The sequence below is a fragment of the Apodemus sylvaticus genome, chromosome 5, assembly GCF_947179515.1.
Source record: "Apodemus sylvaticus chromosome 5, mApoSyl1.1, whole genome shotgun sequence".
NCBI classification, from domain to species: domain Eukaryota; kingdom Metazoa; phylum Chordata; class Mammalia; order Rodentia; family Muridae; genus Apodemus; species Apodemus sylvaticus.
The window spans coordinates 5,255,154-5,268,775 of NC_067476.1; the positions used below are offsets into that span (position 1 = coordinate 5,255,154).

The 13,622-nt window shown below is 51.4% G+C and overlaps 2 protein-coding genes across 6 annotated transcripts; one reads left to right on the forward strand and one right to left on the reverse strand.

The window, feature by feature from the left end:
• Positions 1-101: 101 nt before the first annotated feature.
• On the reverse strand, positions 102-6,621 carry Entr1 (endosome associated trafficking regulator 1). Of its 4 annotated transcripts, XM_052181898.1 has the most exons (10): positions 6,457-6,621; positions 6,224-6,373; positions 5,799-5,867; positions 4,926-5,041; positions 4,286-4,693; positions 3,379-3,452; positions 2,891-3,002; positions 2,474-2,536; positions 2,045-2,184; positions 102-1,025 (listed from the first exon to the last, which is right to left on the reverse strand). In XM_052181898.1, exons 1-10 carry the CDS (start codon positions 6,524-6,526, stop codon positions 929-931), a joined length of 1,299 nt encoding a protein of 432 aa, XP_052037858.1. In that variant the 5' UTR covers positions 6,527-6,621; the 3' UTR covers positions 102-928. The 4 variants fall into 4 exon arrangements, with proteins under 4 accessions (XP_052037858.1, XP_052037860.1, XP_052037859.1 ...); XM_052181900.1 differs by lacking the exon at positions 6,224-6,373; XM_052181899.1 differs by lacking the exon at positions 5,799-5,867.
• Positions 6,622-6,624: 3 nt separating this feature from the next.
• Pmpca (peptidase, mitochondrial processing subunit alpha) lies at positions 6,625-13,622 on the forward strand. Of its 2 annotated transcripts, XM_052181896.1 has the most exons (13): positions 6,625-6,740; positions 7,232-7,434; positions 7,527-7,606; positions 7,800-7,882; positions 8,555-8,649; positions 9,317-9,417; positions 9,902-10,165; positions 10,378-10,470; positions 10,558-10,676; positions 10,765-10,855; positions 10,999-11,061; positions 12,045-12,189; positions 13,315-13,622. In XM_052181896.1, exons 1-13 carry the CDS (start codon positions 6,673-6,675, stop codon positions 13,482-13,484), a joined length of 1,575 nt encoding a protein of 524 aa, XP_052037856.1. In that variant the 5' UTR covers positions 6,625-6,672; the 3' UTR covers positions 13,485-13,622. The 2 variants fall into 2 exon arrangements, with proteins under 2 accessions (XP_052037856.1, XP_052037857.1); XM_052181897.1 differs by lacking the exons at positions 6,625-6,740; positions 7,232-7,434 and having other exon boundaries at positions 7,551-7,606; positions 8,557-8,649.

The window sequence follows — 13,622 nt, forward strand, 5'->3', positions numbered from 1 at the left end:
CACTGACACGAATACCCTCTTAAGATGCAGGCCTTGAGGTTAAAAGGGCAGGGTAGCTCTCAAGCATGAATCCCTGAGTAAGCCAGAATGACAAGGCAGTATAAATGATCTTCAGGATTTATTTAGATAAGAAAGCTGTTGATCTCAACAGGAGGGGAAAAGGAAAATTAAAAAAAAAATCTATAGGAAAGTGGCCCCCAAACCTTGACCCCTCAGCACGCCTTGCTTGCCCTTCAAAAACCAGCCAGGCAGCCCAAAGAGCAGGTGCTGACCCCCAGGCGGGGGTGTGCTTTCATTCCAGTCTGAACTGCATTATGCAAAAAGCACACGGACACACTAACGCCAGTCAAAGCCCACAGCAGAGTGTCCGAAGCTTTGCAATGTGCAGTCTGTGACCTTGGTCCTATGGCCCCGCTGGGAGGACAGCAGCAGTTACCAAGCGGAGCTGCCTCAGTGAGGCTGCTGACAGACAGGAGGAGCCGTCCTGTGAAGGCCACAATGCCAGCCATCTGCGAGTGAGGCACTGAGTGACAGAATGAGTCCCTGTGTAGGCTGCTCACTTCCACACTGGCTCACTTAGTGTTCTGCTTGATAAAACTGAGGCTGAGCCCAAGCTCATCCTATAGCTAAATTTGAGAGGATTGTGGAAGAAGCGTCTTACAAAACTGTAATTTCAGCTTTAGTGGTTTCTAAAAATTGCTGGGTTTTATAAAATGTCTTCCAGTAAATCAGTGAGTCATCAAACAGTGGGACTTCATGTAAACTGTTAGGTGCAACTGGTGGAAAGGAGCCCCGTACTGCAGGTGGCCCGTCACATGCTTAGGACTGTGAAATGCTTTGGTGAGGACTGCATAGATAGGAACACATTTGGAAGATGTGTGGTGCCATCGGCGCAGAGGTGATGGGACCCAGTGGCAGGCAGAGCCTCTCAAGAGTCCACCTCATCTTTAACTTCAGTAATTCTGTCGATAGACTTGAGGATTTCAGCAACAAGGTTCAGTGTCTCTGCTCCAGACACCAGCTGCCTAAAACAGATAGAGACCAGGGCCTTTATTCCAGCTGTGCAAAAGCAGCCATGGACAGATCTAGAGGAGAGAGCCCAGAGGACCAACCATGGCTTGCCACCCAGGACTCTGTGGCCGTCCTCACGCCCATGTGCTTGCGCACTGGCCAGCCACCCTATAGCAAAGCCCAGGGAAGCCAGACAAGTTCATCAGAAACTGATTCTGAATTTTGCTCTTTGCTTCGGCCAAACTGATGGTGCAGTGCTCTCCCTGATGTGGGCAGCAGTCACTGCAAGCCACATCTCTAGTCACAAGGAAAGCTACCAGGAGGACTACAATGGTTTCGTGTGTAACAGGTCAAATGAATGAAATACTTCTCAACAGGCTTAACAAGCTGCAGCTTTGGTGAGTGTCTGACCATCACCAACTGACTAGCGCACAGTATGCTCACTGTGGCAGTCTTCTGGGTAGGGGAAGCTATAGCATCCCCTTTAGTTAGAGCTGCAGTGTGGACAGGTGAAGAAGCTGGATTCAGAGTCATGGCATCATCCACATCTATTAGTGGGAAGGTTCTCTGGAACAGATTAAAAATAAAAATCCTAAAATGGGCATGATAACACATACCTTTAGTTCCAGAACTTGGGAAATAGAAGCAGGAAATCTCTGTGAGTCTGAGGCTAACCTGATCTACACATAGTGCCAGAGTAGCCAGGGCTACACAGGGAGACTTTGTCTTTAAAACAAAAACAAAACAAAAAACCCTCAAGGAGAACAAAAACAAAAACAAATCCAAGCCAGGTGAGGCGGTGCATGCCTTTAACTCTAGCACTCCAGTGCAGAGGCAGAAGGAGGACCTGTGTGAGTTCAAGGTCAGCCTAGTCTATATAGCTCCAGTCAGAGCTACAGGGTGAGACCCTGTCTCAAAAACAAAAGATTAATCTTGCTTGATTGCCTATGGTGTGACCAGCAGGTTAGCCCTTTCCCTTCCTGGTCTGGTCAGACTGTAGAGCATCTGATAGGCAGGCCACCCGGGGACTCACTTTATGGATGCGTGTGCACTGTTCATGACAACATGGAGGTTCTGCAAGGCCACATCCGTGTTCTGCTTCACCACGGTGAGGCTGGCACCCTGGCCTGACCGAAGGGCTTCATTTTCCCGCTTGAAGTTTGAGAGCTGTGCCTACAAAGAAGGGTGAACAGTGAGAGGCAATTCAGTCACACCTCTGCGTCACAACAGCACAGATTTGGACATGGGGATGAGCCCGGCCCTGGCCTAATCAAAACAGGTGCTACTTGTCCTGTAGCCCAGGCTGGCCTTAAATGTACACCTACCCTTTTGTCTCAGCCTCCTGAATGCTCCAATTATAAGCAAACATCACCATGCTTGGCTTACATTGTTTTTCCCTCCCTGAACTCACATCTGAGATTTAACAAAGCACAGGAAGAGCTAACCTTTTCTCTTTACTTACCTGAAGCAAATTTATTTCCTGTTTCAGCTTCAAGACATGATTTTCTGCTTTTACAGCCCGTTTCTGTGGGCCCCAAAAAATAAACACAATGCACATCACCAAGGCTGTGTTAATACAGGACGCTTACCTCAGTAGACAGCAGTGAGCTAACCTACCTTCCTCATTACTCTGCCCATGGATGTCCACCCCTTGGGACCTGGGCTTTGCCTTTGCTCACCAGCATCAGGGACCACCCACGCCAAGAGAGAACCCGTCCACACTACCGGTGTGCTGGCCTACCACAGTACACACTCAGCATGGTGAGAGCTGCCTGCTGACCTCAGGGTCCAGCTGTGGACTCTGGCAACAGTAACAAGTGCTCTTTTGCAGCAGTAGCCTGTCCCCTGCCCACTACCCCAAAGCAGAGCCCCTCCGTACGGTCATCAGTTCGAGGTTCTGTTCGACTTGCTGGACTACTGACTCGAGGTCATGGAAGTCACTCTCCTCTTTCATCATCTTCGCCTCCAACTTCCGTTCCAGTGTCCTCACCCTCAATAAAGGAAAAACTGAGGTGAGTTCTCCAGGCCACTGTCAATGCTTCCAACAGAACTTTAGCCTGATTAACTGGTGAAACCCACTAGAGCCCATGGATGGAGCAGCTGCCTCAGGCAGCCACAGGGTGGCAGTGACCTCCAGCCAGAAGCTTCATGCTCCCAGTGGAAGGCCCAGACACCACTTTCTCAAGCTCGGCCAATCAAGACAAAATTCAACTGACTTGTGTCTTAAAACGACTAGCACAGAACAGGAAACCTTGTTTGCTGCTGAGGCTTAAGGCAGATAGGCAGCTGGGTACCTCAGCCCTGGAGCCAAGTTCCTGGATGGTAGAGGAGGTTTTTAAGGTGAGGCCTAACTACACGTTTACATACATTTCTGTTTGAGTTTCAGAGAAGCTCTGAACCTCATTTAGCTTTCTTCTGAGCTTAGAGTTTTCATCTTTCAGCTGTAGAGAAAAAAAAAAATCCTCATTAGATACCCAGTATGTTTCCCTCATGAGCAGAACCTACTTCTGTTCTGAGATATTTTCTTTTGTGGGTCTGGAGGTGGAGCCTTATGCATTCCAGGCAGGGCTGGCGGTGTGAAGACACATCCCATCTGTCCGTGAAATGTCTGTCTGAGGCAGCCTCTCCTGCAGCCTAGTTTGCCCTCTGCTTGCTCCTAGGTAGCCAAGCATGGCCTTGAACTGTTCCTCCCGCCTTCACCTTCCAAGCTGGGATGACAGTTGTGCACGCCCATGCCCAGCTCTGGAACATAAACACCCCAGTCAAATGGAAACACCCTCAAGCCCTTAGGAGAGAAGATGACTTGTGGCCACACACATCAGTTTTCCTAGGTGACTATGGTTTTTCTTCATGTGGGGCATTCAGCAAGACGACTCTTACCTAACACTTCCAATAGACCATTTCTTCATGCTAGCTCATGTCTGCCTGCCTGCCTGCCTGCCTGTGAGCTCACCACAGTCCTTCTCAGCCTGCTATATTAACTGCACAACCAAAACCAACCCATGGGGGAGAGAGCTCTCCACAGCTCCCTTTTCTCTCTTACTTTTCAGCCCTCAGGATCTCACCCAGGACTCCCCAAGTGCTAGGACAAAAACTACCACTGAGCTATCTATATCTCTAGCGCCCTCTTCAGGGCAATTCCACACCAGGCTATTATTATCATATGCCTGTCTCATCCGTGGCACTGAGCCCAGGCCACCCAGGAGGTAGATGACCGGTAGCGCCTCTCACAGCACAGCTCAGCCGTGTTGGGGGCCGCACTGCCCTCACTTACTGCTTCGTAACTTATCTGCAACGTCCGCAGGTGTCTGTCCCCTAGGGATTCTTCATGAGCTGCAAAGTCTGCATTAGGACTCCCAGCTGGAGATGCCGGAGAGATCCTGGAGTCAGTGTCACTCAGTGTCCATAGGGGCAAAGACTCGGGACCTGCCAGCTCTGATGCGTTGGAAAAGAAGGAAAGGTAGGTGGCACAGGGCGATGAGTTCTGTGTGGCTCTAGAGGAATGGGTCTGCTCCACGGCAGACGGCAGGTAGGCCCGATTCCATCCATCTTCTTCATCATCCTCTAGGTTGCTGGCTCTTGTTGGGTCTTCAAAAAATGGCTGCTGATATTCCAGGCCATACCCCATGGGCTGGGAGGCAGGGGAGCTGTGGTCTAGTCCCAGTGGGTGCCTTGAGGCTTCCTAAAAACAGTGGAGAGAAACACTGCAGACTGGAAGCCAACGCTCAGCCTTCTCTGTGCTCCCACAAAGAAGGCCCATCGCATCTACCAGAAGGGGCCCCGCGGCTGCTCCACCCAGTCTCCATCAGCAGCACATCTGTCCTGCTCTGCTCCTGTGCTCAAGGTTCTGCCTCCAAAGCTGTAAGGTGTAAGAGATGTCCTTCAGGTAACCACCGACAGCTTCCCAGATGTACCTTCGGGTAAATTCGGCTGGTGGTCGTGTCTTCTTTTGACAGGCTGAGGTTCTTGGTTTTCAAAAACTCTTTGAAGGAGAATGGATTGGCTTCTTCAAGGTCTTCAAGTTTGTCACCTGAAATAACGAACACCACAGAGACTGTGAAAGGGCCCAACATCCTGTGTTACCATCACATTTCAACGATGATTCAAAGAACGCTACAGATCAGAAGAGCTGCCTAGAGGTTGGAGAATAGACCCGCTTTGGCAGGCTCTCACCCTTTGGCCTCCCCGAGACAACCCTTGCCACCTTAAAACAAACAGAAAATGCAGTGTGAAAGATCAAGTCCAGGGGTCCACCCACATTCAGGTAACTGGTCTACCTGAGTCATCTGCCCAGTTCCCCTGTAAAGCCTGTAGATTAATGAGGCTGACTTCACTCCACATACTCAGTGCGGGCTGAAGGCTACTCCTGTAGGGGATTCAATGCTCCTGAGATGCCATAGTGCCAGGAACTGCTTGATGCCATCCCTTCCTCTGACCTTTTCTCCAAGTACCCTAGGAGTTGACCAGCCCCTACCTCCACACTTACCACACTCAATTGCTTATGTGGGTCTCATAACCTAACACCTACATCTTATGTGGGTGCTGGCCTGGGTAAAGTGTGCTTCTATGTGACTTGTATCCTGCTACCTCTACACTTCCCAGGCACCTCTGACATCTTAAATCATTTTGCCCTCACACTCAGTCTTCAGTCCTTGGGCGTCCATCTCCACTGCTTTTGGGCTCCAGGTATACCCCTTAAACCCTGTCATCCTAAAAGCCCAAGACCAGACCACTGCCTGGCACCGCGTCTGAGGAAGAGGAAAAGAAGAATCACTGAGCTACTCTACCTCCAAAGCGCGTCTCATGGGCTCCCGACGGACCTTGTTTAGTACATTTCCCCTTTCCATAGCCAAAATCTGCAAAAAGACATCATCAGCTCACCGTGATCACAGCAAGCGTTTTGACTGCAGTCCAGGGAGGTGAAGCCCGCAGACGCCTGACTCCCACTGACAGGCTCTGGTCTGGGACTAGAAGGCTGTCTTCTGAGGCTGGACGCAGTAAACTACACACTCCTGCGCGCTCTAAGAGCAGCTGCAGGTGGGAACGCAGACCCACTAGGTCCAGCCCCTAGCCTTTCCCAATCCGGTGGGCTGAAGTGGTCTCCGAGCTCCACCAGGCACTGACCTTCCTGCCTTGGGGCGGGCGGGCGGGCTGTGGGGAGGGCTCCCCGCGCTGCCCAGCTCCGCACTGTGGCCGGCGCCCCGACTCTCACCTGTGTCTCCTACCGAAGCCAGCACCGGGCTGGGCACATAGCACATAAACGTCGGCCGAAAGCCGAAGAGGTGGGGGTGCAGGTCCCCGCCATGGGGGCGCTCACAGTCTAGCTGGGGGAGACAAGACCGGCGCTCATAGAACGCAGGAGCTGTAAGCGACAACGAGAGCGGCTTCACCGCGGGCCGCCGCCGCCCGCGCTCCCCGGCCCTGCCCCGGCCGCGCGCCGCTCACCGTCGGGAACCACGAGGCTCCGCGTCCGTGATAGTGGGGGCGCGCCCTGCCGCCGCGCGTAGCCCGACATCGCCGCGCCCTAACCCGGCCGTGGCCCCATGGCCCACAACGCCGCCGCCAGCCCCTGCCTCATCCGGCGCGGCGGGCCGGAAGCCAGCGCCGAACGCCGCGGGGCGGGGTCGGAAGCGGAAGTGACCGCAGAAGCGCGGCGGCGCGATGGCGACGGCAGTGTGGGCGGCTGCGCGGCTGCTTCGGGGCTCTGCGGCGCTGTGCGCGCGGCCCAGGTGAGCTGAGGCGCGTCGCGGTGCGAGGAAGGGAGGACTCGGGGGAGTTGGTACCTGGGGGAACTGGAAGAGAAGAGTGGGCCCCGGAGCCGAGCACAGGCGCCTTGGGCCTGGAGAACGAACGAGCCGGGGACTGGAACCTGGTTGGAGGGGTCGGCAGAGTCACTCGGATGGAGCCTTCCACCCCGAGGCGACGCTCTGAGGACCCATATGCACAGGAACTGGTTTCTCACCCAGCCTGCGTTCAGAGTGGTCAGTGAAGACCCAAAGACCTGGCTGGGAGAGATGGCTCAGGAGTTAAGCCTACTGATTGGTTCCCAGCATCACCTGGTGGCTCTCAACCATCTATAACTCTGCATGCAGGGGACCCAAAGCCGTCTTCTGACCTCCGTGGACAGCAAGCATGTCTGTGATGAACATACGTTCGAACAGGCAGACATACAAACACAGGAAGTAAGAATAAGTAGCTCTGTTTGGTTGTTCTGCTGTAGGTTTGGTTCTCCTGCACACAGACGGTTCAGCAGTGGCGCCACCTACCCCAACATCCCCCTCTCTTCTCCCTTGCCTGGAGTGCCCAAGCCTATTTTTGCTACAGTTGATGGACAGGAAAAGTTTGAAACCAAAGTTACCACTCTGGACAATGGGCTTCGTGTGGCATCTCAAAATAAGTTTGGACAATTCTGTACCGTAGGAAGTAAGTTCCATTGGCCATAGTTTTGAAAACTTTCTGTTGATTAAATGTTTTGAATATCTGGCTTAACCTGTCAATTTTCTTTTTCTTACCAGTTCTTATTAATTCGGGATCACGATATGAAGCGAAATACCTTAGTGGAATTGCTCATTTTTTGGAAAAATTGGCATTTTCGGTCAGTGTCTAATTTGCAATTTTTGTAAGTTTCCAGTTTTCCTTTTTTTAAGAATTTGTATTAGTTAATGATTTGGATATGAAGTTGATGCTCACAAAAGACTTAGGACACAATTTTGTGTGTTTGAAAGCAAATGTAAACTTAGTAGGTTTTGGATTTTGGGTTACTTACTTAGGCTTAATTATTTTTATAGTCTACTGCTCGATTTGACAGCAAAGATGAAATTCTGCTTACGCTGGAAAAACATGGTGGTATCTGTGACTGCCAGACCTCAAGGTATTTTACATGCATGTGTAAATGTCCTCCTCATTCTTGGTCAGAGTCTCTTGGAGTCTTTCTAAAAATTAACAGCATGCCTGATGGAGTGCTGGGGACAGAAAGCATTCCAGACTAGTTTCTTCTCTGATATCTCTTGAACTTCTTTTTTTTTTTTTTTTTTTTTTTTTTTTGGTTTTTTGAGACAGGGTTTCTCTGTGTAGCCCTGGCTGTCCTGGAACTCACTCTGTAGACCAGGCTGGCCTCGAACACAGAAATCCACCTGCCTCTGCCTCCCAAGTGCTGGGATTACAGGCATTCGCCACCACGCCCGGCATCCCTTGAACTTCTAATTGTCCAGGTCTTCATCTGTGAAGAATGCTAAGCTAAACACGCAGGCTGCTCACAGCAGTCTGAAACTGGACATGTTTTCATGTGAAACCAGTCTTCATTTAGACTAGCTGCTTATTTGTCCTGGCCTAGGAAGCCTAGAGTGAGAGATTTCCTCTGTGAAGACAGAACCAACTTCATCTGGTTCCCTAGTATCTTATGGAAAGCTTCATTGTGGGCAGTTGTGGTTCCTGTAAGGCCTTCACACCCAAGGAAGAGGCAGTGATAGTCTTTTCTGGCATGTAGGGTCTCAGTCCCTGAGTTGTTACCTAGCGCCTGCTACTGTGGCTTATTTCCTTCCAGAGACACCACCATGTATGCTGTGTCTGCTGACAGCAAAGGCTTGGACACCGTGGTGGGCCTGCTGGCTGATGTGGTTCTGCACCCCCGCCTGACAGGTGTGGCTCTGAGGCTGGGTGGTCAAGAGGAGCTTTGGAAGGGCAGTAACTTCATGCGGGGAGGCATTGATCGAGCCAGGCACTCATGTGTCAGTCGTTGGGAGAGTGCCAGTGCTTAAACAAGCCCGTTGTACACAATGCCTCATACTTCCATATACCTAAAAGAGACCTTACGGGGTTTGCTAAGGTTCTGTTCAGAAATGTCCCTCGTCCTGTGTGTAAACAGAATGCCATGCCTACAGAAGTTTCTTGCATGGCCTCCTTTATTCTCCAAGCCTTGCAAGCGGCAGGACCTGGACTCCTGGAGGAGTACCTGCAGGGCCCGCCAGCAGCCTGGCCACATGTCTGCGGCTGAGGCATGAAGCCCTGACTCAGGTGGTGTCTGTTTCCTAAATGTTACTGCATCCACCTTGTGTCCTCACAGGTGTGTTTTGGAACAGACAGCAGGTGAGGCAGCTGAGCTTGAAGCAGGTCCAAAGGTCTGCAGAACAGAACAAGACAAGAGGCCCGGGCGGGTCCCTAATTTTCATCTGGCATCCTCCCTTGCAGGTGCTCCAGGGCTTTCCCTAGGAGGTGACTATAGCACCTGGCCAGGCTCAGCTGCTCAGGGTCAGTGCTGGCTTCTTCCTTGCTGGTTCAGACCAAACCCTTGTCTGGACTCTTGCAGATGGAGAAATTGAGATGACGAGGATGGCTGTGCAGTTTGAACTTGAGGACCTGAACATGAGACCTGACCCAGAGCCACTGCTCACTGAGATGATTCATGAAGTAAATAGGCTGCATGCCTCTCTCTCCCTGCTGGCGGCCTTGCGGGTGCAGGTTCACAGGACAGGCTTAGCTTCCTGGGTGTTTTGGTTTTTGTTGCCGTTTCATTTTGTTTTTGAGATAGTTGCTGTTTGGTTCAGGTTTGGTCTTGAATTCATAATCTCCCTGCCTTGGCTTCCTGAGTGCTAAGACTGGGCTCATGCGCCACCTCTCGCAGCTGTATTCTGAGACTGCCGTGTCTGCAGTGGTAGCTGTTCCCACATAGGGGATCACAGTCTTTACCATCCTGTCTGTGTGGCTCTTCTGTGTGTTTTTCAAATTTTCTCTCTGAGGTAAAACTTGCTGCTTCTAAAAACACAGACATGGAGCCATAGTGGAGATAATGTTCACCCAGTCTTTTTGTCACAGATGTGGCTATAGGCCATCTTGGGGACCTGTTTTTTTTTTTTTTCCTCACTCGGGTTTGTTCTCCTTCGGCCTGCCTCAGGCTGCTTTTAGGGAGAACACAGTGGGCCTGCACCGGTTTTGTCCTGTAGAAAACCTAGCAAAGATTGATCGAAAAGTGCTGCATTCCTACCTGAAGAACTACTATACCCCTGACCGCATGGTGCTTGCTGGAGTGGGCGTGGAGCACGAGCACCTGGTGGAATGTGCCAGAAAGTACCTCCTGGGAGTTGAGCCTGCCTGGGGAGCTCCTGGAACAGTGGACGTTGACAGATCAGTGGCACAGTACACTGGGGGCATCGTCAAGGTAACTCGGCAGGACAGCTCTCAGGCCTTGTGCTCTGATGACTGTGTTTATGCTTCTTAGTGTACGGCCCAGCACTGTGACAGTATGGACACATCCCATGTTCAAAGCGAGAGGCGACAGGGCTGAGGTCACCGGGTGTCTGGTTGAGTGTGGCTGTTTTCCTAGTAGAGCTTTGCTGCTGGCCTCATTGGCATGTGTCTGGTTGTTTACAGGTGGAGAGAGACATGTCAAATGTCAGCCTTGGCCCAACCCCAATTCCAGAGCTCACACACATCATGGTGGGACTGGAGAGCTGTTCCTTCCTGGTGAGTCCAGTTATAGGTCCGGTGCACCAGTGGGGCCAGGCAGTGGTGGCGGACTGACACTGACTGGGCTACCTCTGCATTCCATAGGAGGAGGACTTCATCCCCTTTGCTGTGCTGAATATGATGATGGGAGGAGGGGGCTCCTTCTCAGCCGGAGGGCCTGGCAAAGGCATGTTCTCCAGGCTCTATCTCAACGTGCTCAATCGGTGGGTACTAGGCTGCTGCGAGCATGGACTGTGCTGATACCTTCCAGCTATCCTGTCACCTTCACTGGAACCATATGTCCCCTCACAGGCACCACTGGATGTACAATGCAACCTCCTACCACCACAGCTATGAAGATACAGGCCTCCTGTGCATTCATGCCAGCGCAGACCCAAGACAAGTGAGGACGGCCCTCCTGTCTGTCTCCCCACTCCATTGTACACTCCTCAGTAGTACCAGAGCTCTGGGTGGGGAGAAGGGTTATGTTTGAGGGTCAGCAGGCCAGGGCTGCAGCCCACACCCTCACCGCGTGTTCTTCTGTAGGTTCGAGAAATGGTAGAAATCATCACAAAGGAGTTTATCTTGATGGGCAGAACTGTGGATTTGGTAAGGCCTGGAATCCCTTGCCCCCTGATCTAGCAAGTTACACGGCTGAAGGAGCCACAGGCTGAGCCTCCCTAGTGCTTCCCCAAGGGCAGCGTCCCTCTCTACGTTCCTATAGAATGGCCGGGAGCTAAAGCATCATTGTATAAGATGAACAGTAATGCATGGTTTCTTCTCTCTAGGCCTTTCTTGGCTCCATTTTATGTTGGAACCCAAGTTTTTGTTTACTCCCCTCCACCCACCCACCCCCGCCCCCCCCACCCGAGATGAGGTTTCTATGTGTAGGGCTATCTGCCTTGGAACTTGCTCTATAGACCAGGCTGGCCTTGGACTCAGCCACCTGATTGACTTCCCAACCACTGGGATTAAAGGTGTACACCACCACTGTCTGTCTTTTGGTTAATATTTGGAAGTTTGTTACTTCCTGGGCCAGATCTTATAAAAGCAAGGTGATTTGGAGCATGTATTTTGTCTTTCTGCATAGTGCAAGTTTTCTTCAGTGGTCAAATACCACCACATACTGTCTTTTTAAGGAGACAAGGCAAAATTACTGAAAAAATAAAAGTCTGCTTTAAAACAGAAACTACTTGCAAGGCAGAGCAATGAATGCATATGCATGTCTGTGCTCTTAACTCAGGAAGTAGAGGTAGGAGGTGGTTGAGTGCAAGGCCAGCCTAAAGTATAATAAGACTGAAAAAAAACCTCTGGTTTCCTGTGCAACCAGGTGTGGCTTCCTGATGCATGCTGCTCTCCTGTGATTCAGACAGGCAGCAGAGATTGGACATGTGTCTATCTTGGGTGTGATAAAGGCTTTTCCAGTGTAGTTCCTCCCATACTTGGAGTGTACTAGACTGGAGACCAGACTGTGACAGCCCCTTCACTCTACTCATCTTTGAGCACATGCAGGCCTTTTTACTGGGACATATTTGGGTCAGTCTGCCCTCTTGAGCCAACTGCAGAGGTGACTGGTGGTGTCTGGTCCCCAGGTGGAGCTAGAGCGAGCCAAGACACAGCTGATGTCCATGCTCATGATGAACCTGGAGTCCAGGCCTGTGATCTTTGAGGATGTGGGGAGGCAGGTGCTGGCTACACATTCAAGAAAGCTGCCCCACGAACTGTGCACACTCATCCGTGAGTATGCCCAAAAGCTTGCCTTGAGCTGAGACTGTGCCCTGATGCAGACAGACAGATGGGCCTCCTGTTGTCTGCCACACCAGGAAGGAGGTGGTAGTGGTGGTACAACAGTATCACTGGGCTGGAATAATGCAGCTTGTACAGGCCCTGCCCTGTCGCTCTGACACTGTGTCTCTTGGTTTGTGATTAATCTTATGGAATTGGGTGTGAAGCTTGGAACAGATCTGTAGTAGGGGTAGCTTGGGTACTGCCCTCTGTCCCCTGAAGACAACTCAGTTCACCTGCCTAGGCTTGGGAATCTGGTAGTCTGGGACAGTTAATTGTCCTGCTCTTTCTCTCCCTCCCTCCCTCCCTCCCTCCCTCCCTCCCTCCCTCCCTCTCTCTCTCTCTCTCTCTCTCTCTCTCTCTCCCTCAGAGAGAGAGAGGGGGAGGAAGGGAGGGCTCATCCTCTCTAGAAAATGCTGATCTCATTGTGGTTCTAGAAGATGGATTGCTGGGATCCCTTCTGAAGGCCATGCTTGCTCTGTGTGTGTGTGTGTGTGTGTCTGCCTGACTGCCTGCCTGCCTGCCAAAAAGGACATGCAGTACTGGGGAAGGAGTCTAGATTTTTTTTCTTCAGACTGGAAAATAAAGTAAACTTATAACAACCCACTCTGTCTAAACATGAGCCTCCTGATGGGTGCCTATGCCTCCAGTGTTAGGTTGTTTTTAAGTTTCATAGAAGACAACTCAGCTCAGACTGGCCTTAAACTCGGAACCTTTTTGTGTAGCTGTGAGTGTGCATTACCCTGCTTGGCTGCCCTCATGTGTTTGAAAATATTTGCTGCTGCTTAGGGGATTTGAGACAGGATTTAATGTAGCCCAGGCTGGTATTGATCCTGAGCCTCCCCAGTGCTTGGAGTACAGGCATACACTACTCATCTTGAAAATAACTTTAAGCCGCTGTCATTCCCCATCTAATGGAAACTTGCTTTGCCCTTTGACATACTTTGGTCAGTCCCTCAGCCGCCCGCACCCGCACCCCAGTGGTGGGAATGGTGTGGATCAGGGCTCCTCGGCCTGAGTGCACAGTTTGAGATGGAAACTGCTCTCGCCCTCACTGCTTCTTATTCTCTGTTGCAGGCAATGTGAAGCCAGAAGATATCAAGAGGGTTGCTTCCAAGATGCTCCGTGGCAAGCCTGCTGTGGCTGCCCTGGGTGATTTGACTGACCTACCTACGTATGAGCACATCCAGGCAGCGCTATCCAGCAGAGATGGGCGCCTGCCCAGAACATACCGGCTGTTCCGGTAGAGTCCCTCAGGACAGGCTGCAGAGGGTTTCTGTGCATGTTGCTATTGGTGTGGACACTGCATAAGGATAGCTAGCTCTGTCAACAGTGCCAACAGTGAAACTCTGGAGACTTGAATGAAAGTTACTGTTGCCATTGCA

Coding starts and splice junctions, on each gene's coding strand:
- Entr1 (XM_052181898.1), bottom strand. CDS start 6,526: ATGTCGGGCTACGCGCGGCGGCAGGGCGCGCCCCCACTATCACGGACG. Junction 5,868..6,223: donor GGCTTCGGTAGGAGACACAG/GTGAGAGTCGGG, acceptor GTCTTTTTGCAG/ATTTTGGCTATGGAAAGGGG. Junction 1,026..2,044: donor AGTGCACACGCATCCATAAA/GTGAGTCCCCGG, acceptor TATCTGTTTTAG/GCAGCTGGTGTCTGGAGCAG.
- Pmpca (XM_052181896.1), top strand. CDS start 6,673: ATGGCGACGGCAGTGTGGGCGGCTGCGCGGCTGCTTCGGGGCTCTGCG. Junction 7,435..7,526: donor ACAATTCTGTACCGTAGGAA/GTAAGTTCCATT, acceptor TTTTCTTACCAG/TTCTTATTAATTCGGGATCA. Junction 7,607..7,799: donor TGGAAAAATTGGCATTTTCG/GTCAGTGTCTAA, acceptor TTATTTTTATAG/TCTACTGCTCGATTTGACAG.